This window comes from Chiroxiphia lanceolata, chromosome 3 (genome assembly GCF_009829145.1).
Source record: "Chiroxiphia lanceolata isolate bChiLan1 chromosome 3, bChiLan1.pri, whole genome shotgun sequence".
NCBI lineage: Eukaryota > Metazoa > Chordata > Aves > Passeriformes > Pipridae > Chiroxiphia > Chiroxiphia lanceolata.
The window spans coordinates 22,825,864-22,852,515 of NC_045639.1; the positions used below are offsets into that span (position 1 = coordinate 22,825,864).

The window sequence follows — 26,652 nt, forward strand, 5'->3', positions numbered from 1 at the left end:
CAAGCCCGCGGCGCGCCCTCATTGGCCGGTGGGGAGCGCGAGGCGCCGCGCCCTCCTCGTCTGATTGGGAGTTGGAGGCGCGGGGGGCGGGGCTTCCGGGCTGCCCTTTCCCGCGGCCGCAGTGGGTGGGGCCGGCACGCGCCTGCGCGGGAATGGAGCGGCGGCGGGAGTGCGAGTGCGCTTGCGCGGGGCCGGCGGCGAGGGGCAGGAATGGCGTCCAGCGCCAAGTCGTTCCTGGCCGACGCGGGCTATGGAGAGCAGGAGCTGGACGCCAACTCCGCACTGATGGAGCTGGACAAAGGTGAGGCCGCGCGGGCTCGGGGTTGTCGCAGGACCGGGGTGGGAGCTTGGCGCTGTGCCGCTTTATCCACAGCGAGGGCGGAGGGAGGATATGGGTCTGGAGATGTCTGCGGTAATTCCTGTTTTCTCGCTTAGGCCTCAGGTCTGGGAAACTGGGGGAGCAGTGCGAAGCCGTCGTTCGTTTTCCCAGGCTCTTCCAGAAATATCCCTTCCCTATTCTCATCAATTCGGCGTTCCTAAAGCTGGCTGATGTCTTCAGAGTGGGGTAAGTGCCATCGGTGAGTTTCTCTCCATTCAAATTTCCGTTCGGTAGGACTCGCTTTTGGGGACAGATTGTGCTCGATTGAAGTTTGCTTTCCCCATCTTTCGTGGGCTTAAGTGGCTGTGAGTAGTCAATGACAGAGTTCCTTTTCATCTGTCCTGATTCCCTTCCTGACTAAGTTCACTGGTGTAAGATCTGCTTCACAGGCACATTCAGATTTGTAATTCATAAAAAGATGAATGATCATGTGTGCAAATTTTGTCTCTAAGTCACGCAATGTTAATAACAAAGCTCAAAGTATAGCTTTTCCAAGTGCCTGCTGTCTAAGTGATGTATCTAATGGAATTGGAGCTAATTTGGAATAAGTTACAAAGTTAAATGTTGATGTGGAATCTTCACTGCTGTCTCCAAGAAGGGAAAGAAATTCACTCACACCCGACAGTGGCAATTAAGTTCTCTTGCCTTAGTCTTGGATGTGTTTTTCTAGAAGAATTAGATCCCTAAGTGTCCACAAGACAGGCATTTGCTTACACTCCTCCTCACTGGTGCCAGCTGGTTCATTTCCCTGGAATTGGGCCTAAATCTGACACTACCAGAACTAGAAAATAAAACACTAGGGTACTAATAGTCTCTTTTGTATTACATCAGTCTACTCAAACATTTCTGAGGCGTAGACATTTCCTTGTTTTAATTTTCTTTCAGAAGTTGTTTTAAAATAGTTTTGTGTTTCAAGTCCTTGAATTTTTGTTATAAAATAGCCTGACAAAGAAACGTGTTTATTTTCTAATAGGAACAACTTCCTGAGGTTGTGTGTGCTGAAAGTTACTCAGCAGAGTGAGAAGCACTTGGAGAAGATCCTAAATGTGGATGAATTTGTCAAAAGAGTTTTCTCAGTAATTCATAGCAATGATCCAGTTGCTCGGGCTATTACACTCCGGTATGTATTACATAAATGATCCTAATTTACTTCATATCTGTAGCTAATTATCATTGTGCTCGACTGGAACAACAAGGCCAAGTGCAAGGTGCTGCACCTGAGTCGGGGCAACCCCCGGTATCAACACAGGCTGAGGGGTGAAGGGGGTGAGAGCAGCCCTGCCGAGAAGGACTTGGGTGTGCCGGTGGATGAGAGGCTGGACATGACCTGGCAGTGTGCACTGACAGCCCAGAAAGCCAGTTGTGTCCTGGGCTGCATCCAAAGTAGCCTGGCCAGCAGGTTCAGGGAGGGAATGCTGCTCCTCTACTCTGCTCTGGTGACACTTCACTTTGAGCACTGCACTGCGTCCAGCTCTGGGTTCTCCAGCTCAGGAAGGACATTGACCTGTTGGAGAAAGTCCAGAGGAGGCCACTGAGATGATTAGAGGGATGGAGCACCTCTCCTATGAGGAAAGGGTGAGAGAATTGGGGTTGTTCAGCCTGGAGAAGAGGCGGATTTGGAATGACGTATTTGCAGCCTTATGGTATCTGAAGGGAAACTACAAGACAGATGGTGAGGGACCTTTCACAAGGGCGTCTACATAGTGATAGAACAAGGAGGAATGGCTTTAAACTGAAAGAATAGATTTATGTTAGATATTAGGAACAAATTCTTTTCTGGGAGGGTGGTGAGACACTGAAACAGGTTACCCAGAGAAGCTGTGGATGCCCCATCCCTGGAAGTGTTCAGGGCGAGGTTGGATGGGGCTTTGAGCAAGCTGGTCTAGTGGCAGGTGTTCCTGCCCATGTCAGGTGCACTGGAACCAGATGATCTTTAAGGTCCCTTCCAAACCAAACTGTTCTATGATTCTATGAATGAAATATAGAAGGCTTTTTATACATTGCTCATGGAGTTAAAAGCAAAGACATCTGTCTTTAAAGGGGGTGAATGATATAGATCTGTGATCAGAAGAACAAAGTTATTAATCATGTACGATGGTGAGAATTTTGTGGATGGCTTCAGGTAAAACAGAATTTGCAGTGTTGAAATTTTGTGTGCTCACAGGAAGAAAACTGAACCTTGTTGTATGCATAACCCAGACAGTAGCCATATGCAATATATCATACATTACCTATGATATATTTAGACCAGGACCAAAAGGAAAGTGCTTCCTTGCATGTCAAAATAATTTTTGTTAACTAGTAACCAAAGCTTATGTGAACCTTGTTATACTTGCACCTGTTTTTCGTTCATCGTTGTCCTAGAAGTTTACTGCTTGTTGGTCTGATCAATAATTTCTAAGGAAGTGCTGTTGTATTGTTGATTGCTTTGGACTTCCTAGGAATCAAATGGGAAAACAAATAAAATAAACCTGTCTTTAATGTCATTGTCTTGCTGCTTTGGTGTCTGTGTCTCCAGCACTGTCCAACATCATCGTCTTAAGTGCATCTTCCATGCATCTTCCAACCCCTGTGCAGGTGAATGTCAATGTGAAGAGCACTTTTCTTTTTCCCTTTATATTCTTTTTTTCTCTCCATTTAGAACTGTTACTGATTTCACTGTTGAAAGATGGGAGGCATTAATGGGTTTGATTGATTAGCTCATGTGTCCACTTCTTTTTTCTGTTGATATTTCATTTGAGATTGTGCTTTCATGCTCTGGTCTCAGAAATCGTTAAATACAATGGGACTACATGTTTTCTTGTAGTTCCACTATAGTATTCTAACATACGCTTGCAGTTGTTGGCTGGCATTGAGAGTTAGCAGACTGATAGAAGTCCCAGGAATCCAGTCTGTTTGAAAAAATACTTAAATTACCAATAAATTCACAGGATGCATCAAGGGAAACGTTAAAATGGCTGTTGGTTCAGCAGTTTCAGATTAAAATCTTCTGTTGATTTGTTTTTGTCCTCCTTGAATAGTGTCAGTAAGAAAGAACATGTAGAAAGAAAGATCTGCTAAACCAAAACTTTGTGGAATTTTATTGCTAGATAAGTGTGTGTAAATACTTGCACAGAACTCTTGCTAAAATTACCATCAGTGTTACCATCCTGCATTCCTTTTTCTTTTAACTGGATTATGCTAAATATGTCTGAAGGGTATCTTTTCATAACAAAGTATAAATTGACTTGCAGCTTTGTTAGCAGTTACACAAAAGGTATTGCACTATTCCTACTAATAACCTTATCCCACATCAGTGAAAGATCTTAGAAACAAATTATGAAAGTCAGATATTTGATTACTTGATCATAGTAACTACTGTGGAAACTTCTCTTTCATAGCATGTGGTTAAAATTTATGACTGTTCAGACATTTACTTCTGTACTTCTGCAGTCTTAATTAGGAAGAGGGATAGAAAAAAGTAGAAATTAAATTAGTAATTCTCTAAATGTGTTTTTATATCGCCCTAGACTACCACATTTTTGAATTTATATCTCATGATGTTCTTCATGTGTTTCTGAAAATAGCCATCAGTACATTTTAGCATTAAATCTGTTGTATTAATATCAGAGCTTGAATGTAAAAGCATCTCAAAAATGCTTATTCCTGGTGCCATAGTGCACTCTTAATTTTAAAAGAGTTTTTGGTAAGTTTCTCACTGTACAATTTCAAGATAAGAGGTATCATAATGTAATTAAGTTTTTGTCAAACCACTGACATAACCCTCATGACAAAATTTGTTACCATTTAATTATATGCCTACTTTTAGCGTTTGCTTGTTTCTGTAATAGATGTGGAAGAGCACACGTACTTATAGAAAAAATAGTATTTTAGCAGTCATTTTACATTTCTATTTGGTTTCATCTTACTTTTCTTCTTGAACATCGTTCTTCCTGGTTTTTCTGTGATTTATTTCTGTAGGATGTTGGGCAGCATGGCATCTATTATTCCAGAAAGGAAGAATGCACATCACAGTATTCGTCAGAGTTTGGATTCCCATGATAATGTGGAAGTGGAAGCTGCTATATTTGCTGCTGCCAACTTTTCTGCACAGTCTAAGTAAGATTTTTTTTAATTTCATGAACTCATTCACAAACTTTACTATTTCCTTCTCTAGTGATAACAATGTCTTTTATAGCAAATCATTTAATTTTGTGCAATAATAGTATTGTAGAGAAACCTGAATACAAGTTTAACATTAGTTTTTTTCAAAAATGGAAAACTCATAAATATGAGAATTCAAACTGGAATAGCAGCTTTAATCAAGGATTATTTTACAGAAATTATATTAGGGACCAAAATGTAGTACTGCTTGTCATTTTGACACATTTTTTTGAAAACTTCCATTTTATCATTTGATCATACCCTTGTGCCGAGTTTCTGAAAAGACTTAGGTCTTGGCAGGCACTTTTTGGGGAAGGTTTTCATTGTTAAAACACAATATTTAGTAGTTCATTTGATTTTTAAATCTAATTTTTAAAATTTTCATTACTTAATTTTTTATTTTTCATTTCACCTGGTACTTTCTTTTCTCTACAGGGATTTTGCTGTCGGAATATGTAATAAAATCAGTGAGATGATTCAAGGTACATGTGTATATTGAATGATAAAAGGGAAAAGCTTTAATTTCTCTGAAAATTCTTTATTATTCATATTTACATATTAGATACCAGAATGCTGTTGCCCTTGTACTCAGATAAGTCCAATTTTTAAATTAAATTAGCTAACCAGTAATATAATGTCTGGCTCTTGCGTCCTCTTAAAATCTAAGTTCTCAAAGCACCTGTTTGGTACAGAATAAAAGCTTATCTACAGTAGGTGAATAAACTTACATAGACTCTCACAGGTTGCTTCAGATGAGTTAATATGTGTGCTACCTGCACTGAGTCAAGGAGCAGCTTTCTCAAACAGCCATGAAAGTGCTTGATACTGCTGTTGTTACACACCTGCCCCGGAGATGAGCTATTTGAAGCCAATGCATGTGTCTGCCCAGTCTGCATTCAGCAGTGATAGCAATGTAGACATGCTGTGTCCCTCAGTACAAGGACTGACACTCTGCCTGTTTCTTTTCCTTGTTGCAGGTTTGGCCACACCCGTGGATTTGAAGTTGAAGTTGATCCCTATTCTGCAGCACATGCATCATGATGCCAGCTTGGCCTCCAGCTCCCGGCAGCTGCTCCAGCAGCTGGTGACATCCTACCCCTCTACCAAGATGGTCATTGTTACTCTGCACACCTTTACTCTGCTTGCTGCTTCTTCTTTGGTTGACATTCCTAAGCAGGTAATTCTTCCTAATGCAGTAAGTACTAAGTTCATTTGAAAAAAATTCAAATTCTAGATGGTTCTGTTTCCAGACAACCCCATCAAACACATTAACCCTTTTTTACAGATCATAACCTGTCTTTCTTTAAATCAACTGAGATTGAAATCAGCTAGGATCTATCAGCATTCAGAAAAGCAAACACCCTGACTTTCTGAAAACATTTCATTGTGCCTGTAGAAACCAGGCTTCACTTTTCACTGCTGTATATTGTCTTGTGTTGTGGGGGTGCCTTTTGTCTTTCTTTCATGCAAGCAAATGAATATTTCAATAGCACAGAATGTGTTTAAAATGTATTTCTTGAAGAACTTCGAGAATTTGAATCTGTTGCTTAAATTTAGGGCTATACACCAAGTAATGGGAAAGCAGTGATGGAAAAGTACAATGCTTTTATGCTCTGGTAATGAGCTTTGTGGATGTGATTTATATAGCAGATCTGAACACAGTGACACTTGAGACTCATCTCACTAATCCTTGTAGTCATGAAAGTCTATTTGTTTATTTCAGTCCTGTACAGCTGTGGAAAGCTAGTGCCTGTTACTGTTAGACTAATAGCATTGATCTGTCTGAAACTTTTGGTATGGCTCATTTCTGTATTTCAGAGGATGCTTTTGATAGTACCAAATCTCAGTCTACTGAAACAGCATTGGAACACTTAATGTGCTACTTTTTTTTTTTCTTTTAAATGGCAGTAAGCATGGAGATTTAGGCTGTATTTCTGCAGCACAACAGCAGCCAATACTGCTTAAAACTGATGTAGTCATGATGGGGAGGTTCATGCTTTTTCATGTCCTGACTTTCCATGGTTGTAAATTTGCAGTCAATGGTCACAATAAAGAACATGCAGGCAAGTGTTGCTTAAATTGAGCTAAATGCTTCAGAAGGTGTGGGTAGGGGTTGTTTTTGTTTGGTTGGGGGTTTGGGGGTTGTTTTTGCAACTGCTGACATACGAGGTATGTCTGTCTTGCTATCTGTTAAGTGCAGATCACACAGATGCCCAAATTAGCATCAAATGCCCAGAATACTGGTTAGCAGCATAATTACAACAGTATAAGGTGTTTACTGAGTTTCTCAGGGATGTTTTGTGGTATTTCTGAGCATTGAAACATATCTTGAGGCTTCTCAGGTACGCAGGGTTATGTAGAGAAGGGTACGTGAACCAAGAGAGCTGGACGGTAAAAAATGCCAGACTGTTTTAACTTGCAGTGGCTTCACAGCCACGTGGCAAGCAATCAAACAGATAGGGCAAGTTAATTTTGGTTGAGTATGCTCAATATTTCTTCAAGAGTGCTTTTGGAAAGACTTCCTTCTAGTAGCATATCTCTTAAACAATGAATTTATTTCGTTGTAGATCCAACTTTTGTTGCAGTACTTGAAAAATGACCCCAGGAAGGCTGTGAAGAGGCTTGCGATCCAGGATTTGAAGTTGCTGGCCAACAAGACACCACATACATGGAGCAGAGAAAATATTCAGGTTTGTACATTTTTAAGCTAAAGTTAATTATGAAACTTTCCAATTAGGGTTCTTTCTAGAAGAACAATTTGGGAGGTAAAGGAAGGAGGAACATGCATCTCCATACCCTTAAGTTAGGTGCCAAGCAGAGTAGCCAAGTATTAATGAGCAGTTCGTAGAATATCTTTATTGGACAAGTTGACACATAAGGATCAAAATTGAAGTATTAAAGATGAGGAAAGGCATGTGTAATGTAGTAGGCCATTTTACAGTAAGGAAATAACTTTTCCATCTGACAAACTGATCTGAGGTAATAGACACGAGAGCTGAATGTTTATATTAATCTTAAAATACATAGAGTACATATTAATGCTTTGGTGTAACACAGAGTCTCTGGGATTTGTCAAAGCCTGTCATCCAGCAAGGTATACTTGCAAGGACAAGTGTCATTTTGACTTACTTTCCTAGGATTAATGGCTTATTTTCAATAGTAGCCTTGTGACTCCCATAGTACGAAAGAGACCCTAGACGGTGTTTATAGTGCACCTGTGCTATTTGGGGAAACTATTGTTATATTGTAGATACCATCACTGCCTTCTTTCAGTCACAGTTGCATGTGAATATTTTTTTTCTCCTTGTCTTTCTCTTTTTCTGGTAGAAATGACTATAGAAAATAACTTCAGGTTAGATTAATGGAAAAGTAAATATTTCAAGAACTTAATGGCAGAGGGTTACAGCTCTACTTTTTTTCTGGGTCATTTTTCTTTGCTTTTGCTACCCTTGGAAGCTACTTTTGTTCTATGTTGTTGGAGCATAAGGCAGCTGGGAGGAAAAACTGTGTGGGTTTTTGTTAACAATCATGTGAGAAATAAAGCATGTTCTGCTTTGCCCTTGATTCTTAGAGATGATGATTTGGAGCGTGCAGAGGTTTTTGTTTAAGTGAACTGTTTTGTTCTTCACAATGTATTAATACCAGAAAGGTATTTTTAAGGAATTGTTTTATGGATTGTTTTATGGATTCTTTGCAGTCAAAATGCTACTCTATACCCTTATGTCTGGTCAGGAGTAGACATGGATAACACGGCTTTTGTTGTCACATAGTGTCTTAGAGTAGATGTCCCAATGTTTGAAATGCACAGGGACAAGTTCCATTGATGTCAGAACTAAACCAGTGGCTGGGTTAAAACAAGACTAATTGTCTGAATTATCTGCTTGCTGAATGGCATGCAGAAATAATGAGAATTTTTCTGCCTTCTGAAGTATAAAGTCAACGTTTGGAGTTGGGAAATTTGTTCTCTATATATTTAAATGACTTAGTAATGTTTATAAAACAGAGACTGGAACAAACCCTCCTTTTCTTGTGGCAAGACCTGCTTCTTGTACCTTTTTACCAAGAAAAGTTAGTTAGTTTCTTCAGCATTTTGAGTCTGTCAGATGGGAAGCTTGGTCTTTGAGTTGTGGAGACTTCGCTAATTGTAGACATCAGCTTTAGAAGCTGCTGCTGTTGATGTCTGGAGCAGTCCTTCTGACTGCAGAGGTAACCAGCAGTCTGTGCTCCATCCTGCTAATTCTTCTGTGCTCCTGGCATGCTTCAAAGTTCCGAGAGGGAATCTGATAGCACTGGAGTAAAACATCAGTGTCTCGGAGACATTGAGACTCATTTTCAACCGTAATCATTGTCTCTTCCTCTGTCTGTTGATGCCATACTGTTCAATGGATTAACAAAGTACTAATTGGTGCAAATTCCAGATGTATTTAGAATTTAACCTTACACCATACATATGCCTGATAAGAACACCACTGGGGTTTTTTTTGTTCTGTGAAACTAATTCTGTGGTGTTGTTTTTCTTTATTCAGTTACTGGATACTATCATTCAGCTTTGACGCTCTCTGAGGCAGAATATACTTGTATTTTCCATTTGTATCTCATATTACTGTCCCTCTGTTGACTAAAAAAGCAAGGCACAAAAGTATGATGGCACATTCTACTATAAATGAATTAAAAATAAAATACACTTTAGTATTTTTATCAAGGAACTTAAACTGTATTCTGCTGGACACCAGTACAGGTAAAGGAAATGATTTTTGAAACTTTGCTTTTCAAAGGTGTGTGTTTACATAAAACCCTGCAGATTGGTACAAGGCAGAATAATCAATATGCTTCTAAGACTGGAGAAACTGTCTTAAAATCTTGTGTAGTATTTGATCAATGAGACCTGATAATATATTTGCCACTGATTTTTAATTAATAAGTGACTTATAATTGATGTTTCATAGCATATAAGAAAGACCCATTGTCACTTTTCTGCAAGCCAGATCCTCAATCTTTTAGAAGAGTTGCTTGATTTTAGTATAGTATTTTCTGTAGGAAAATTTTGACTCTCAAAACTTTTCAGAGAAGTGGAACTACATTTTTAATACAGGTTGCTTATGGGACTTCTTATCTCTGTATCTTTTTTCCTGCTGATCTTTAGGCACTTTGTGAATCTGCTCTTCACACTCCTTATGACAGCTTGAAAATGGGCATGTTGTCTGTTCTTTCCACATTATCTGGGACCATTGCCATTAAACAATACTTCAGCAGTGCTCCAGGTAAGAAAAGATAGTTATCTTTGGCATTTCTAGTAGGTTGGTTTTCTACTGATGATCAGTTGCATCTAAACACTCCGTAGCATATTCTTAAACTATTTTTGAACTTCAGAACACTAGCTGAGAGTCAGACTGTGTTAATCACATGTAAACTTAAAATAGGATGCTGTATACCCTTGAATAATCATGGTCTCAGATCTTGTTCTGTTTTCTGGGTCCTATAGTATATGAAATGGGTTTTTACCTTTGAGTCTTCAACATTTCTTCATTTTACAATCAGTGTGTTGCCTCTCAAATGGCTGACCTGCATTCTGCTTGAGGTGCTTTGAAACCATAGATTTGCACAGTTCTTGAGTAGCAGGGAGGCTTCATGGTGTGAGAGTGGGCTGGCATGTTATCCAGGTGCAGTGAAGCTATGCCACCCTTGTGGCAATGACCTGCAGCAATATCAGGTGAACCTTTCTGCCTTGTGACAATATTCTGGAGAAATAGAGTAGACATTTAAAAGTGATTCAAGGTATCTTGTTCTTAGAATTATCATCATGCTATTTTCTTTTTTCTTCCTAAAAGCCAGACAGCCCTAATGAGTATTATGAGCCCAACTACATCAACTGCAGAAATGGGAAAAAAAAATAATACATTCTCTTCAGTCATTCTGGCATGTCTGAATAATTAATATGCTCACCAGCTTTTTTAATCAGGCATAATATTTTCTCTGAGTCCTGAAAATTTCTCTGAGTCCTGAAACATCAGCCTTTAGACCCAAATGTTCTTTCTTATGCGTGTCTAACTGGTGTAGTGTACTTTCATCCTATCATTTAAACATAACAAAAAAATCTGTAGTCAATATAGTTGTTTTGTAGAAATGTACTTAAAGATCTGTGGTATGTTTATGGACTGTGCAGTTTTGTGTTCTGTTTGCCTTGTCTTTGTTTAGGAACAGCAGCTACAACTGCAAGATCATTTGATTTAGTAAAACTAGCACAGGAGTGCTGTTACCATACTAACCGTGGCATTGCAGCTCATGGTGTGAGAATTCTGACTAATATATCAGCCTCTTGTCAGGAAAAAGGTAGGTGAAAGCAAGGACAATGAAGTGGGTCTGTTTACAATCATGCTTATGCACTTAACACGTATTAACTGGTCCTGTCTGTGAACCTGTCTGTCAATCTGTTTGATCCTTCATGCTGGTTAGGGAGAATGGGGACTATAATCTAGTAGAAAATACTCTGTATGGTGTTATGAATGATTGGAAGATTCCATCTTTGTCTAATTAAGAAAAAAATACTGGGCATAGTAGAACTGGTGCTAAATAAATGCTTGTTTTCCCTTTTGCTGTAAGACCAGTGAATTGTTTGTCAACCTATGAAAACACTTTGCCCAAAATTTGTTGCAAAAGAATAACAGAGCATTTAGAAGCCTTAGTCCATAGGTTTATGCATGCTTTACAAATATCACAGTTGCTGTGACTGCTCAATAGTTACCTGAGACATGGAATGGCAGATTTGTTTCTAAAGTAAGGTAAGGCCCAAGTATTAGGGAGATATTTATCTGTCATAACTGCAACAGCACTGCAAGCGTTACACTGACTGTGGTAAGAAAACAGAACAGACAACAAGATAACTCTCCTTTTCTTTTTGTAGATCTTCTGCCTTTGGAGCAAGATGCAGTTTTTGGCTTAGAAGCTCTTCTTGTTCTTTGTAGTCAAGATGACAGTCCAGGAGCTCAAGCAACCTTAAAGGTGACATTACTGTTATCTTCCCCTAGCACAGCTGTAAGCTACAGTAACATCTTGTGTAACAGAGAAGCTGATGTGCACCAGATCTTTTCTGGTGGAAGCATAACAAACTGGAGGGAAATGAAGATTTTTCTGGTTTGCCCATAATCAGAGTCCAGAGCTCTAGAGAAACTGAGCACAGCTATAGTGCACCATCTCTCAGCTCTAGAGTAAGTGAATTGTTCTCAGAGGAACAGCTGTAATTAAACATGAACACTGGATGGAGGTGTCTCTGGAGGACAAAAAGATCTTGGAGAGAACTTGCTTTATGGGGATGGAGATGCAATGTACATGATCACAAGGCTTTTATTATTTTTATTTTCCCACTTCAGAAACTGCTGTCAGTAGTTTTTCTAGTTATTTACCTGTAAAGGCTGGTGGTCTGACAAAGACTGCATTTATTGAATTTGTGATGTGTTTTTGTGCTGTAAGCTCAGGGACAAAGGCTTGGGCTCTTAGAAAAATCTTATCTTTTGTAGAGTACATGGTTTTGAAAATGCCAGATCTATATTTCTGCAGTCATAGTTGCAGATAAGTAAGTGTGCCTAGCTTTTTTATTTTTGAGTAGACATCATGTTTATTGTACCTGTTGAATGTGTGAATTGCAGATCACGTTAACGTGTATGGTGAAGCTGGTCAAGTGCCGTCCTCACCTGAGCCAGTCAGTGGTTGAATCCCTGCTGACACAGCTGCAGAGTGCCCAGGACAATGCCAGGATTCTCATGTGCCACTGTTTAGCAGCTATTGCCATGCAGCTGCCTGTCCTAGCAGATGGGATCCTAGGAGACCTAATGGACCTCTATAAATTAATTGGACAATCTGCCACAGATAAGAAACAGGAACTTTTGGTAAGGCCTCCCTTGATAGATAAATGTCTGTATAAACAACTGCAGATGAATTGTATTTAAAAAGGCAGCTAAAACATTTGTTATGTTCAGGTTGATGTGCCAATCTATAGCCACTATTTTCAGTTTTGTTTTAACTTTTGACTGCATACGTCAGTGTTTAGTGTAAAAATATTTCCTAGATGGAGCTGAACTAAGGAGTGTGTTCCATTAGATTTTCCAGCAGGTGGCACTGCTTAGACAAACCTGGCTATTGAAATTATTGGGCTATCTCTAAAGTAATGGTTATAGGCAAAATGGCAGTTAGCTCCATTTATATATGGTGCTCTGATGCAAAATAACTTAATATATTGTAAGAGAGAAAAATGCTTTCATCACATCTATTTGGAAAAGAATTTGAATTTTAAAAAAGAAATTACAAGCTTTCTGTTAATTTACTTGGAGCATTTGAAATATCTCAGTTAAAAGGGAGAGTAAAGATTCTTTAAATGAAAGTTACTTTGATCTACAAGAAATACTGGGATGGCTGTAACTACTTAAAAGATATGACTCAGAAAAGTTTTGCAGTTAAAATTTATATGTAATCTTCAATGTAGTTTTGAGTCCAAAATAAAACAGAATTGGCTTTTTTCTTCTTTTCTTTAGTTACTGAAATATAACTTTCTCCCTCACTCCACCACTCCCTATTAGGTTTCTCTTGCCACAGTGATATTTGTATCCAGTCAGAAAGCTTTGTCCACAGAAATCAAAACTGTTATCAAACAGCAGCTTGAGAATGCCTCCAATGGATGGACAGCCTACAGGATAGCCAGGCAGGCTTCCAGAATGGTAAGTGAAAATATCTGGAGGAAAATGGTTTGTTGTGGTTGGAGGGATGCTAGTGATTTCTTTGAGTTGGATGAGAAAGTAAGGAAAATGGTAGGACTTGGGAGGAGGAAATGAATGGGGGTGGGGAGTAGAAATCGCTTTCTCTTTTAATTCCCTGGAAAGCTGATTCAGAAATATGCCATTTAGGACACTGATCCAATCAGAATGGTTTTTCACTTGTGTGTTTGAAGTATTTGAGAAGGAAGTAAGTAATGGCCTGGCACTTTCTTGAGCACATACCTAGTCTGTATTGTCTAACTGTTCTTTAGAAGGTGATACAGGTCATCCTGATGTGTGCTTCTTTCTTCAATGTGAAGAAAGGAAGAAAAAGATCCTGTTTCCCTTTTCCCTTCAGTAAATTCGCAGCTGGGATTAGAATTACACAGAACCTAGTATGAGATGCTGAGGTGAAAGTAAATTTCAATGTTTGTTTCTCATCTTATTGAATTATCTTGTGTAAATAGCTAGTATATACAGGCTGATATTTCCATAAAATAAGATTTGTGCTTTTATTTATTAGGATTGTCACAATCAAAGGTTCGAAAAAACTTTCACTATCCTCTTTTTAAGCTAGGAGTAGTTCTGGAGATGTTCAGTTTTGTTACTTGTATTTGTTTTGTAGAAATCCACAGCCTTCTTTCACATCCCCATTTAGAAACATTCTTCTCATTACAGGGCAACCATGACATGGCCAGAGAACTGTATCAAAGCCTGCTGACTCAAGTAGCTTCAGAACACTTCTACTTCTGGCTGAACAGCTTGAAGGAGTTCTCCCATGCAGAACAGTGTTTGACAGGTTTGCAGGAAGACAACTACAGCTCAGCACTTTCTTGCATTGCTGAAGCTTTAAAGTCCTATCACAAAGGAATAGCATCACTGACGGTCAGCACACATCTACTGTACTGCAGCATGTGTTTGGTTTCTGTTCTTAAATCTCTGAAAAGTTTTAAAAGATGTATAGCATCTGCCAGACTCTTTTTGAGATGACTGCAGAGAAGTAACGCTGCATCTTCAGAGAAAAGATCCTGTAGCTCAGCCAAGTGTGATTAGCTAGATTTTACTTTGTTTTTCCTTCTTCCCCCCACCCCTCATTTCCTGCATTGATCAGATCACATGATATGTGACAGATCTCGTTTAAAGTTACAGTACTTAAAATTTTCTACTCTTTGTCTTGGCTGAATAAAAGCTGTTGTAATAGTCAAACCTGGGAATTTGTCTAAATTGGCTGCTATCTTCTCAAAATATAGAGAAGAATTTAATTGTCTTCCCCCCTCCTGTTGAGTTCATGTTACCTTGTGTTTGACAGTGTGATCTTGTGGAATCCTAACAAGAAGGCAACACCGATTTAGAAAGAGGAGGGAAGACAATTCAACTTCATCAAATTGGCAGAATTCAGATGGTACCTGCTTTTATACAAGTACTTTTCTGCTTCTCTGAAGTGGTAAAAATACCACATCTGTGAATGTAAACAAAAAAAAGCATTAATGAATAAGGACCTTCAGTTCTTACTGTAAAGTTGCTTCTTAACTAAAGATGATCCAGCTTCACACAATGCTTTATTTCTTATTTTAGCTTCCATGAAGAAATCTTTACAGACAGCTTTCTTTGTGTATCTTCAGTGAAGCTGCTTTTTTCTCTTTTTTTAGTTACTAGCACTATCTGGGTCATGACAATTCGCATATAAGTGTTTAATAAAGTTCAGATATTACTATTTAATAATAAAATGTCCCTGAATAAGCAGAAAGGACATAAATTTTACACTGTTATCCTCTGAAAGACCCATTATTCCTGAAGTGTCTGTCTTTAACTGTTGGCTGAGTGAATAAGGCTTTTAATTCAGCATTTCAAGATTTCTCTAACATGGAGAAGACATTGAGGGGAGGACCTCATCTAATTAGATGTAAATATTTAATACAGGCAGGAAAATAACTTGCTTAAATAAGTCATTCTGTGATTCAGGAATTTAATTACCCTTTCCCTAGAGTTTGAGACTGTTTCTCTGTTGAAGGGTTCCTGTCTTCGTCTCTTCTGACTTCACTTCCTGCATGCTGCACATAGTGCTTTTCTGGGTGCAGTACCTTCCTTTTGAGTGGTTGTGGTCCAGAGGAGAAAGTACAGATTTTGTAGGGTTAGAGGAGAGAAAATTTGGGGTTATTGCTGGTTGTTGCTGACTTGTTGCATCATTCTGGACAATTTCCCAACCTGCTTGAGTGTATCAGCTGTAAAAGGAGCCACTCGCTGTTTGCATCTGTAGAACTCAGCATCTCAAAGGGGAGCAAAGTGCACAGAGTGCACGATAGTCTTGCTGCTGAAGACTTGCGGTCTCTCCCCCCTGACTTCAGCTTCACTGGTGCTGCTGTTTCAGTGCAGAGCACAACTCAGCACTAGTGGTACCACAAACCAGTGGTGTGTATGATGAACCCTGTGTAGCTGTTCCTCTTTGTAGCTGGAAAACACTGTGCCAGTAAATCTGTTGCAGATGTTTAGTCAGCGCAGTTTTGCAATGATGAAGCTTTCAGACAGTGTCTGATCTTGTCGGAAAATTTCTCAATTCCTCCTTGATACACATACAACTGTCTTGCATTGCTGCATGCAGAATGTTCTTACATCTGACTTAGTGCGCTTGAGGGAAAGTAGTCCCATTACTTTATGGATGAGAGTTGTATGTGGGAGGACAGGGACTTGTCATGGAGCATATTGACCTCAGTCCTCATCCATCTTGCTGTGTATTTGCTTGTAGAGCTATCAAAAGGTTTGAATAGGACCTGCTCTTTCTGGCATGGAACATGTGTCTCATTGGAAACTTTGTGCTTATTTTTCACTGCTGGTAATCTAGAGAAGATACAAAACTTGAACTAAGCATTCGTACAGCCATTGGTTAAGTGGCACTAATTCCAAATATGTTGATAGCTAGTGATGGTGTTCAAGGAATTTGACTGAGCTAAAGAACTCTGTCAGTTTTAAAAAAGAATTGTGACTCATTTATTGCCCATGGCTATATGAATAGCAGATAAGGTAATTGCAGTATTAATGAGACAAGCTTGTATTTCCATTTACAAGAATCAAGTCCCATTCGTGCTACTAAAAATGTCTGGATTTTCTGATACAAGTACTGGTACTTTACTCCCTTTAAAAGCATGTAGTCTCTGTAGAGCGATTACAGTGCAGTAGGCCCTCTTCCACAGAGGGTTTTCTGAAACTACCCCTGCAGAATAAACCAAACGTTTTCAATTCAAAAGGAATTTTTTTTGTGCCCTTGGAGAAGGGAAAGCAAAGTGATAGATAAGAGAGGCTGAGTGGCTCAAGTGATGAAATAATCTTATTTCTTCAGTTGAAATCTAGCTCAACAGTTTAAAGTGGCTGCAGTCAGCTATGTTTCCTCGCTTTAATCAGTAGTGGACCCGTTCTCAGATGATGTGATGTTTTGTGAGACACAAGTTAGCTGTTTCTCTGCCAGCAAAGAAATGGTTCTTAGTAAGGTTTTGGGATGGCTTACAACTTCTTGCTTTGAGAAGTGACATGCTGAGAAATAAGAAGCACTGGGGAAGATATGCATGAATTTGACGTACTTTCATTCTCTGAGTAAGAGAAAGTCCCAGTGCTTTGTTTTGCAGATGACTTTCCTCCCCCTCCCAAAGAAAAAAGTGTATTCTTCTCAAAATCCAAGAGTTTAAGAAAAATAAGTAGTGGATTTTTGGCTTAACTAGTATCAAACCTTGAGTGCTCAAATTTAGCCTCTCCTGGGTGTCCTAAGCTGTCACAGATGCTTCTACAAGTCATATAAGCTCTTAGGGAGCAAAGTTTCACAGAACTGTATTTTCTAAATAATAGTGGCTTGTCTACCCTCCTGGAGTTCTGTTATTTACTGTCCTTAGTTATCCCTGGATCGTGTCTCTTGGCCATCGTCAAATGCAGGGTTCAGGGCTTTCATAATGTTCCCATCCATTTCACAGTCCAAAAAAAATCAAAGGTTATCAACCCTTCCTCTTGCTCTGGGTAACTTTAGCCAATTCTTTCTCTTCTGGCTGATGTAGAGAATCACTTTTTCAGTCCTTGTGTTTCTGTTTGACATGCAGTTCAATGTACTTTCTCTTACAGTAAAGACTATCTGGGCTAATGTCATTTGAAGCCTTATGACTTGGCCTTGGAAAAAGAGGAAATATGTGCCCTAATAGCATTGTAACAGCTTAAGTCACATTTATTACAAGGGTGGGATGCTTGCAATATGACTTAGGAATTATGTAACTTCTGTGTCATTTATATTTAGTATGATTTAAATTGAGCAAACCTGTTAAATGTAGTTTTAAAAAAAGCTTTTAGAATTTGAACTTTAGGTTTTAGTTGTCTGATGAGACAGTTCAGTGACACTGCAATGTTATTTTATCATTTTTTGCTTTTGACCTAGATTGCCAACGTTGCTATTACTGTGTTTCAGGCTGCTAGTACTCCACTTAATCCTCTGAGCTTTCAGTGTGGATTTGTGAAACTCAGGATTGACCTTCTGCAAGCTTTTTCTCAACTTATTTGTACCTGCAACAGCCTAAAAACAAGCCCACCACCAGCTATTGCCACAACGATTGCTATGACATCAGGAAACGATCTCCAGAGGTGTGGACGCATCTCTAACCAGGCACGTGTTCTTGTTCCACTCTCGCGCAGTTCTGTTTAGGACTCGGGTACCAATTCTGCTTCTCAGCAATCATATTTTTCAGGAGAAATGAAAAGTAGCAGTGAAGTGTTTTGCTGAATAGTGGGCCTTGGCTTTCACCTGTAGCTGTAAAAATGCCTGCCCTGTTAATATGACCTTCCTGTAGCAGGTCATACTCTGAAGCTGAGTGTGTGCGCATATTTTCTCATACACTCACATGCACAGCTTCCAAGGGTGGGCATGTAGTGAGCCGCTCAAACTTGCAGCAAGGCCTTTCACACCTTGTCTTAAAACACCTCAGGTACTGTGATTACACTGCAGAAGAATATATATACCTTAGGATCATACTGCAACTCCTATTGGTGAGTGTTGGCAACTGCTTTGATCCCATGAAAAACACCGAGATGGTTTGCTTCTAAAAAGCATGTAGTCTGCAAGAAGGAATCAGTGGATAGCCTTTGAAAGCTAAAGCAGTTTGATTTACCAGTAGGGAATGGAGGAGGTTGTTGCTGGAGTTCTTTTGTTTTGCTTTATTTTTAACCCAAGGAGTGTATGTTGGTGTTCTGTTACAGGAGAAATGTCGCTTTAATGCGTGGATAACAGTCTGTCATTTTGGTAATTTTCATCTGTGTGAAGAAGCAAGAACTTTATATATTTTGGTGGAGTGTGTTACCTTATTCCTTCAGTATTGTATGTTATAGTGTACTGGTATTCTGAATGTGTGGTGTTTTGTTTGTTTGATTTGTGTTCTTGACTAGTAACATTGTCTCTGTAGATGAAACACTCAATGGAGGAATTCCGAAACTTGGCTACGCGATATGGAGATCTGTATCAGTCATCTTTTGATGCAGACTCTGCAACTCTAAGGAATGTAGAACTGTATCCTTTTAAAATCTTATAATTTGTCCACTTGCCTTCTCATGTAGACAGCCTGAAGCTTAACAATCCTCTTTTCTGTAGACTGCCACAAAGTCATTTTGAAGCACTTAATAACATAAAAATTATGTACCAATTGCTCAAAACCTATTTGAAAATAAACATTACCACACTATCGTTTGGAATTACTTCATGAACAAATTATTACACAAAAATTGGAGCAGCACAAGACTTGGTAATTCCATAGTTCTTGCTCCATGTTTACTAAACAAGTAATGACTGTAGGATTACTTCACAAAAGCTAGAGAAACAAGGAAAAGTGCCACTAAATACACTGCATTTCTTGTTTTAGGTGCCAACTTTTTAAGCCTTTCAACTCCTTAGTATTAATATCAGACAACAGCAGAGCTGCCTTTTGATTTCACATGCAGTAGAAGCTCTGATTTTGGATCCAGAATCTGCAAAGTAGGTTTGATAGTTAACTTCATGCTCCTTTTATGATTATTTCTAAATCCTTGGAGCTTTAAGCGCTGGAATTGAAAGAATGTTCGGAAAGTTTCTCAGTAGACCCTTCTAATTATACTTTGGGCAGGCTTAAGGAATCTGTTGCTTCTGTGCTATACCTGGCAGGCTGGGGACTGTGTTTCGAGTTCTGCGTTTTGCACTGATTTTGCTCGAGAACACTATACTGAACTTGTCTTGAATATAGTCTTGCATTAAAGTAAAAAAGACTTTTAATCTCTCCTTTAACCACCTATTTTATCTTGTATCATCCTGTGTTAGCTCCCCTACCTGTTGCTTGCACTTGTGAGTGTACCTTAGCTTCCTTCACAGTTGTGAAAATATATGCACTAAATTAGTTCAAATTTCTCACCTCTGATTCTTTTTCTAACAGTGAACCTATATCCACTAGAAAATCACATTGAAGTACCCATGAATTGAATCAGTGTTGTAAACTCCCAGGCTGAGATTAAATGGAAAATACTGTGGATAAAACCTCTTAGTGACTTTGTAAATCACAAAGTGAGCAATAAAAGTGAGCAGCCTAAGTGACTGTACTACTCATTATGAATTAAGCATTGCTTAGAAGGTGTATTAATCAAACTCATATGAAGCTGGGTGTCTAGGAGATGGAATTGTATTCAAGTCGTGAGATTATAAACTTCCAGGTTTAGTCTTAATTCTGACTGGCATTCTTGCTTTTCTTTGTGTTTAAAAATGTTATAAACACTGCAGGCTTAAATAAAAACCAGGGGAAGTAAGCATGCTGAGTCTGTTAGACCTGTAACTGCTTCAAGTGAGAGAGGGTGGGGACAGAAAATGGTGGCTAAACTGTAGTTTAGAAGGGTTTAAATGTAAAGAGCAAGTCTTACAGTGAAAAAATAGTAAAGAAACAGAGTAAACAGTTTGAAAGATATCCCTTAATGGATTTCAAGTTGTAACAGAGGATGGTCTTGTTGGGTCTGTTTGGTAGTGTGCCTTCCAGATTATGATGAGGAAAGTAAGTTAGACACAATAAAAAGTTTTATTTTTTTAGTTTCCAGGAATATAGCTCGAATGGAACAGCTCATGTTGAAAGTGAATATGAAAGAAGAATGATGTCTGTATTTAATCATGTACTAGAGGAAGTGGAATCCCTCAACAGGAAGTATGCTCCTGTGTCTTACTTGGCAAGTAACAGTTTTATTTTAAATGTATATTCTGTAGGCAAAGGTTGCCAAAAACCTGGCAACTCCATATATCTATGGGCATATGGCCAAGAAACCAAAAAGCACACTCAGTTAATTAGCACAACCTCTAACTGGCACAAATGGTCTCTACAAAGACACACTATTTCAAAAATACTTCAAAACTGTTTTTGATAAGACACCTGTAACCTTACTGGTATGATTAAAAATAATCTTTTAAAAATTCTGATACTTAGAGCATAGCAGATGCTGATAAGATAACTGAAAGTACTGTCAACTCTGTCAGACCTCTCGCCACACTCACATTCAAACACTGAAGCGCATTCTCTCTGTTCATGCTCTTGTTGTGAAGGAATTCTCCCCCTACCACACGCAGTGCTGGAGGGTCCAGCACTAGCCTAGCTTTGGTCCCAGAGCTGTTGGTGGTTAATGCTGTGTTTTGTGAATGTATCCTTTCTCTTATCAGTGTAGGTCATCAGAGGACACAAGGTAAAGTGTGCTGAGTGCAAACAGCCAGGTGATAACATGCCCCTTTGCAGGGCTGCTGTGGTTTTGTCTTTTACTGTTAGTGAACATCATAAAGCTGAAGTGCATGTTAATGGGAACTGGGTAGTTTATTTATCATGCCTGACTTCTGTTTGCCTTGTTTCTAAATTCAACAGTCCTTACCAATTCCAAGTAGAATTGAAGAATGAGTCCCATAAACGGTAGCAAAGGTAAACCCTGTAAACTTAGTTGTCACTGGCTCTGTACCAAGGCAGCTGCGTGGCTTCAGCAGCACTGCTTGTTTTCATCTGAGCCAGAAGGGTGGTATAGTGCAGCCGGGAAAGAAAGAGTGGTCAAGAGGCTTAAAACTTAATTATTGTATTAAGTTGTGATAGATACCAGTCTTGTTTGCTTGGAGGGGAGTTTGTGTGTGATGATTTTGTGTACGAGTGTTTCAAGCAGATCCTGCTCTGCTGACTCTTAACACTAAGACTGGAAAGATTTGTATTTTTCTTTTTCTTGGCCTCCTTGTTGTTTCCAGAGCAGAATACCTTCTTCATAAAAAGCAGAACGTAAACAGGCTGAATGTAATCACTGTCATCATAGTGGCTGTTATTCTATGACTGTATTAATATATTTCTGGACTTCTAGTGGAAATTACTGCTGTTTCAGTACCTCAAGTATGTGTCTTTTTCCTATACTGTGAATGGTATTTTCTTCTCAATTGTTCTGGCTCTGTTTCTTGCAGCATACAGCTTGTCTGTGCAATGCTGTCATTGCCTTGTTGAAGGTACCCCTTTCATTTCAAAGGTACTTTTTCCAAAAGCTGCAGTCTACAAGTATCAAAGTAAGTACTGTTCAAACATGGCCTAAAATTTCTCTTTCCAGAATCTTTATTTCATGAGAGAAGCCCTACTGAAGGCACAAAGCTTCAGTATTTTTAGTGAAGATACTTAACTGCAAATAGCATTTGGGTTTATCTCTTAGGAATAAATTGAATACTATCATGTATGGTCATTGAGAACCACTAGGCTGGGACTTCAGCAAGTAGGATTCAGTTCTTTGGTTGCAAAGCTTTAAAGGCAAAATGTTGCTGGAATTTTTCTTGATTCTGAGTCTGCAAAGCTAAATAATGTTCTGGTCCCAGGAAGGCAGCTTTTCCTTTAAAAAGCAAGGTTTACTATCTTGAAGAAAATTGTGATATGTATCAACTGACTGACTAAGAATGACTATATATGACTATGGGCATATTTTTCTGTTTTACTTAAGTGCTCATTTTTTGGGGGGAAAAATGAAAACCTTAAGGTTTTTTATATTTATTCTTATTGCATTTCACTTCTTTGTTCGGCTTAATATACTTACTTGTGGCTATTTTTGGGGAAGATTTTTTCCACATCTTTTGTGGAAGTATAGTAAATGAAACTGATATAAACACAATATCTGGTATTGCTGATGATTTTTATTAGTTAATATAATAAAGGGTCTCAGATAACTTCTGTTTTTCCATTTACTGGTTTTCTTACGAACCTCTCCTTGGAAATTTTTCTATATGAAGGTGTCCTGTTTCATGCTTCTATCGTGTTTGCTTTTCTGGAGGCTTATAATTACATTTTGATCTGTTTACTTGTGTTTCAGCTTGCTCTATCCCCATCTCCAAGGAACCCAGCAGAACCTATAGCAGTACAGAACAATCAGCAATTGGCCCTAAAGGTGGAAGGAGTGGTTCAGCATGGATCTAAACCAGGCCTTTTCCGCAAAATCCAGTCAGTCTGTCTAAATGTCTCTTCAGTGCTGCAGAGCAAATCTGGACAAGACTATAAGGTATGGATAGAATAGAGCCAGGAGGAGTCTGAAGCTCTTTTGCTGTATTTTCCTGTTCTTTTGTTTGACTCTGGTTAGCAGAATTTTCAGGTTGAAACAAATGGGTGGTTCTGTTGTTCTTTCACTCCTGACAGTTGACATTCGAGCACTGGCCAGAGCCAGGCATAGTGCCTGGAAGGGATCTGGGATTTTCAAATCTGCTATATGCCAATACCATTTTAAAAACAACTTTTCTTCCAAAGAAAGAGGCTTTGTGATGTTCAGAACAAGTCATTAGGCATCTGCTTGAGATCAGGAAAACTCAACCTAAGTATATATCATATGGAACTACACAGGACAAAAAAAACCAGGAGCAGACTATTCTCTACCACATAGTCTCTAGAACTTATTTGTCATCATGTTAAGGTTCTTTTATTTTGTTTATGGAAATCGTGAGGACAGACTGTCCAAATTAAAGGGCATCTGAGGAGATACATATTAAATTTAACTCAACAGTTTTATTGAAGATTGCATGCCTGGAGTTTAGGTTCTGCTGATGTGTGGCATTTGGTGAAAGGCCTGTTCTGGTGGGTTTTGGGTTTGGGTTTTTGTTTGGTTGGTTGGTTGGGGTTCTTTGAGGGGGGGGAAAGGGGAAGGTTGGTTGCTTATGAAAAACAGAACTAGGAAGTGTGTAATGTTTGACTTGTATTACTCTGTGGAAAACTAGAACCTCAGGTAGAAAAACTTGTTGGCTACCTTGCTTCTGTGAGTCGGTGTAAAAACTCATCGATGAAAAAGCGTGTCAAGCTGTCTCAAACATGCACCACCATTCCAGTGGTCTAGGAAAATTGAGGACAAAATTTTATCTCTTTTTTCTTTCTTTCCCTCAAATGGAGAGCAGAAAACTTATTTTTGACGGGTTTATATGAAGTGACATTTTAACCTTCCATCTCTGTTCTCAGATTCCTATTGACAACATGACCAATGAAATGGAGCAGAGGGTGGAACCACACAACGACTACTTCAGCACTCAGTTTCTGTTAAACTTTGTGATACTTGGCACCCACAACATCACAGTAGAGTCCTCTGTAATAGATTCAAATGGTATTGTCTGGAAAACTGGGCCTAAAACAACTATTTTTGTTAAATCTCTTGAGGATCCATACTCCCAGCAGGTCCGTCTCCAGCAACAGCAGGGACAGCCGCCGTCCCAGCAGCAACAGCAAAGAACTGCATACTCACGGTTTTAATCCCCAGAAGTGACTGGTCAGCTGGTATTGCAGTTTTTCTTGGAATTTCTTTTTTTTTTTTTTGAAGACCTACAATTGTAACCTTCTCCTAGAAAGCCCCAGATGCCAATTTGTTGCTTTTTAAATTATCTGGGGTAAATTTGAACTCGATTCAGCAGAGGCAGCTGTTCGTATTTGGAGTTGTGCTCTTACTATAAGAACTTCTACCTGATCTCTTAACTTCTGTTTACAAACTTGTTCCAGCAGGTTCTACAAACTATGATAGCAGGGGACACTTAAGAGCTTCTTTGACTGTGTACTTTCTGTGCTGTCATTTTTTGAAGTACATAGGTTCTAATGTTAGGCTTACAGAACATCAGTAAACACTTTGGCTAGTTATACAGAACTGAGTGTAATACCAAGGTTGTATCTTTTAATGTGAAGGAATAGGCAGGAATATCCAGAGACTTTTATTTCTGACATTTTAATAGCAGCTTCCAGTATTTGGCTGTTGTATGTGTGTTATTACAATTCATCAGCACTACTTAATTCATGCATCTGGAAGAAAAAAATTTGTAGCTCACTTCTCATACCCAGTCGTTGAAGAGGGAGGAGACTGCTTGAGGGGTTGCTGTCTGGAGAGGTCTGCAAGAGGCAGAGTTTTACAGGTGGGAACAGTGACTGTTTCTGAGATGATAGAGAAAATATTACTACATTGTTTTTAGATTTTCATGCATCTGTATTTCTGAAGCCTTTCGTTTTGGTGGGGAGGGGGTATTCTTTTAAGAGGGAAGTTAACTGGCAAGTGGTCATTCATTTTAACTGCTTTGTTTTTTAAAAGGAATCTTCTATACCAAAGCCTTGTCATCTTGTGTACTCTTTGACCAATTTGCTAATCTTAATTGTTACTTTTGCAGTATGACTTGAAAGAGATTTTTGCCAATACTAGAAGTTGATTCATAATAATTTTGGAAATACACTGCTTTGTACATAGTTTTCATGTTGAAACTCTGTCTGTCTTCAGACTCAAAGGCAATAGATCACATAGCATGACCTTCACCTGGTCCTCGTAAATAATCTCTGCTTTTCGATCGGCAGGAAAGTAGAACCCACTTGAGTGAAGAGGAGGAGGGATGGCACTTCTTATAGACTTCACTTAGTAAATTGTTGGATCTCCCTCATTGCAGTAGAAATTTGTTATATGTTATTTGTTCAAATTGATTACGCTGTAGAAGCTGGCTGGAGCTTAGAGATTTTGCCTGCTTTATATTCAGAGAATATAATAATGAATTTTGTAAGCTAGGGTTTCCTTGGCATAGATGAATGAAGAATTTTTTTCTGTGTTTTCCCATAGTAGTTACCTAAGAAATCAACTTTCTTCCTCTTGGCTTGAGACTAACCAAAAAAATAAAAATGGAAGGGACCATGCTAGATGTCATAATATCTTGGTCAGACTGTAATCATAACTAGAAAAGATAATTGAGATGCAAGGTTGAAATAGAAGACTCACAAAGTTGGTGAAAAATTCACCAGCATCCTTCTTAAATCCGATTTTTATTTTGGGCAGGAAGCAGAAACTACCACTGCCTTTCAAGCCTTTCAAGAGGTGGTTTCTATCCCCACTTTTGTGGTTCTATGCCTGTAGTTTTGTGTGTGTGTGTATACATATACCTGTGTATGCACACATACGTACATGTAACATCTAACATCTTCATAAATGACTTGGGTGCAGAACTGGAGGAGATACTAAGCAAGTTTGCAGATGACACAAAACTCAGAGGAGCTGTTGACTCCCTCAAAGATGGGGAGGTCCTGCAGAGAGACCTCGACAAATGAGAGGACTGGGCAGTCACCAACTGTATGAATTTCAAGAAGGAAAAGTGCTGGATTCTACACCTGCGATGGGGCAACCCTGGATGTTTGTACAGGTTAGGGAATGGAAAGGGACTTGGGGAATATGAGTCAGCAGTGCCCTGGCAGCCAGGAGGGCCAACCAGTTCCTGGGAGGCATCAGGCAAAGCATCACCAGCTGGTTCAGGGAAGGGATTATCCCACTCTGCTCTGCACTGATGTGGCCTCATCTTGAATATTGTGTGCAGATTTGGGCACCACAATATAAGAAGGATATTAAGCTATTAGAGAGCGTCTGGAGGAGGGCAGTGAAGGTGGTGAAGGACCTTGAGGGGAAAGCGTGTAAGGAGTAGCTGAGGTCATTTGTTCTGTTCAACCTGGAGGAGATTGAGGGGAGACCTCATTGCAGTCACAACTTCCTTGTAATCTCTTCTCTGTGGTGACCAGTGACAGGACCCGAGGGAATGGCCTGAAGTTGTATCAGGAGAGGTTTAGGTTGGATATTAGAAAAAGGTTCTTCCCTCAGAGGGTGGTTGGATGCTGGAACAGACTCCCCAGGGAAGTGGTCACAGCACCAAGCCTGACAGAGCTTAAGAAGTGTTTGGACAATACTGTCAGGCACATGATGTGACTTTTGGGGATGGTCCTGTGCAGGGCTAAAGTTTGAACTCAGTGATCCTTGTGGGTCCCTTCCAACTTTGCATATTCTGTGATTGTATAGCTACATCTAGTTAGATGGTCCAGAAAGAGAGATTCACCTGGTGTTTGTGTATGCAGTCTGTCAGATTGAAGATCTGAACTTTTT

At 39.2% G+C, this 26,652-nt stretch overlaps 1 protein-coding gene across 2 annotated transcripts; it reads left to right on the plus strand.

The window, feature by feature from the left end:
* The first annotated feature begins 190 nt into the window (after positions 1-190).
* On the plus strand, positions 191-25,996 carry INTS7 (integrator complex subunit 7). 2 transcript variants are annotated; one of them, XM_032682820.1, is made up of 20 exons: positions 191-301; positions 436-565; positions 1,353-1,499; positions 4,340-4,477; positions 4,958-5,004; positions 5,500-5,699; positions 7,090-7,212; positions 9,666-9,783; positions 10,718-10,852; positions 11,424-11,521; positions 12,166-12,405; positions 13,093-13,230; positions 13,945-14,151; positions 17,705-17,899; positions 18,693-18,796; positions 19,190-19,258; positions 20,331-20,463; positions 21,716-21,814; positions 22,603-22,788; positions 23,730-25,996. In XM_032682820.1, exons 1-20 carry the CDS (start codon positions 211-213, stop codon positions 24,015-24,017), a joined length of 2,886 nt encoding a protein of 961 aa, XP_032538711.1. In that variant the 5' UTR covers positions 191-210; the 3' UTR covers positions 24,018-25,996. The 2 variants fall into 2 exon arrangements, with proteins under 2 accessions (XP_032538711.1, XP_032538712.1); XM_032682821.1 differs by lacking the exons at positions 191-301; positions 436-565 and adding an exon at positions 2,821-2,956 and having other exon boundaries at positions 1,388-1,499.
* Positions 25,997-26,652: the final 656 nt, after the last annotated feature.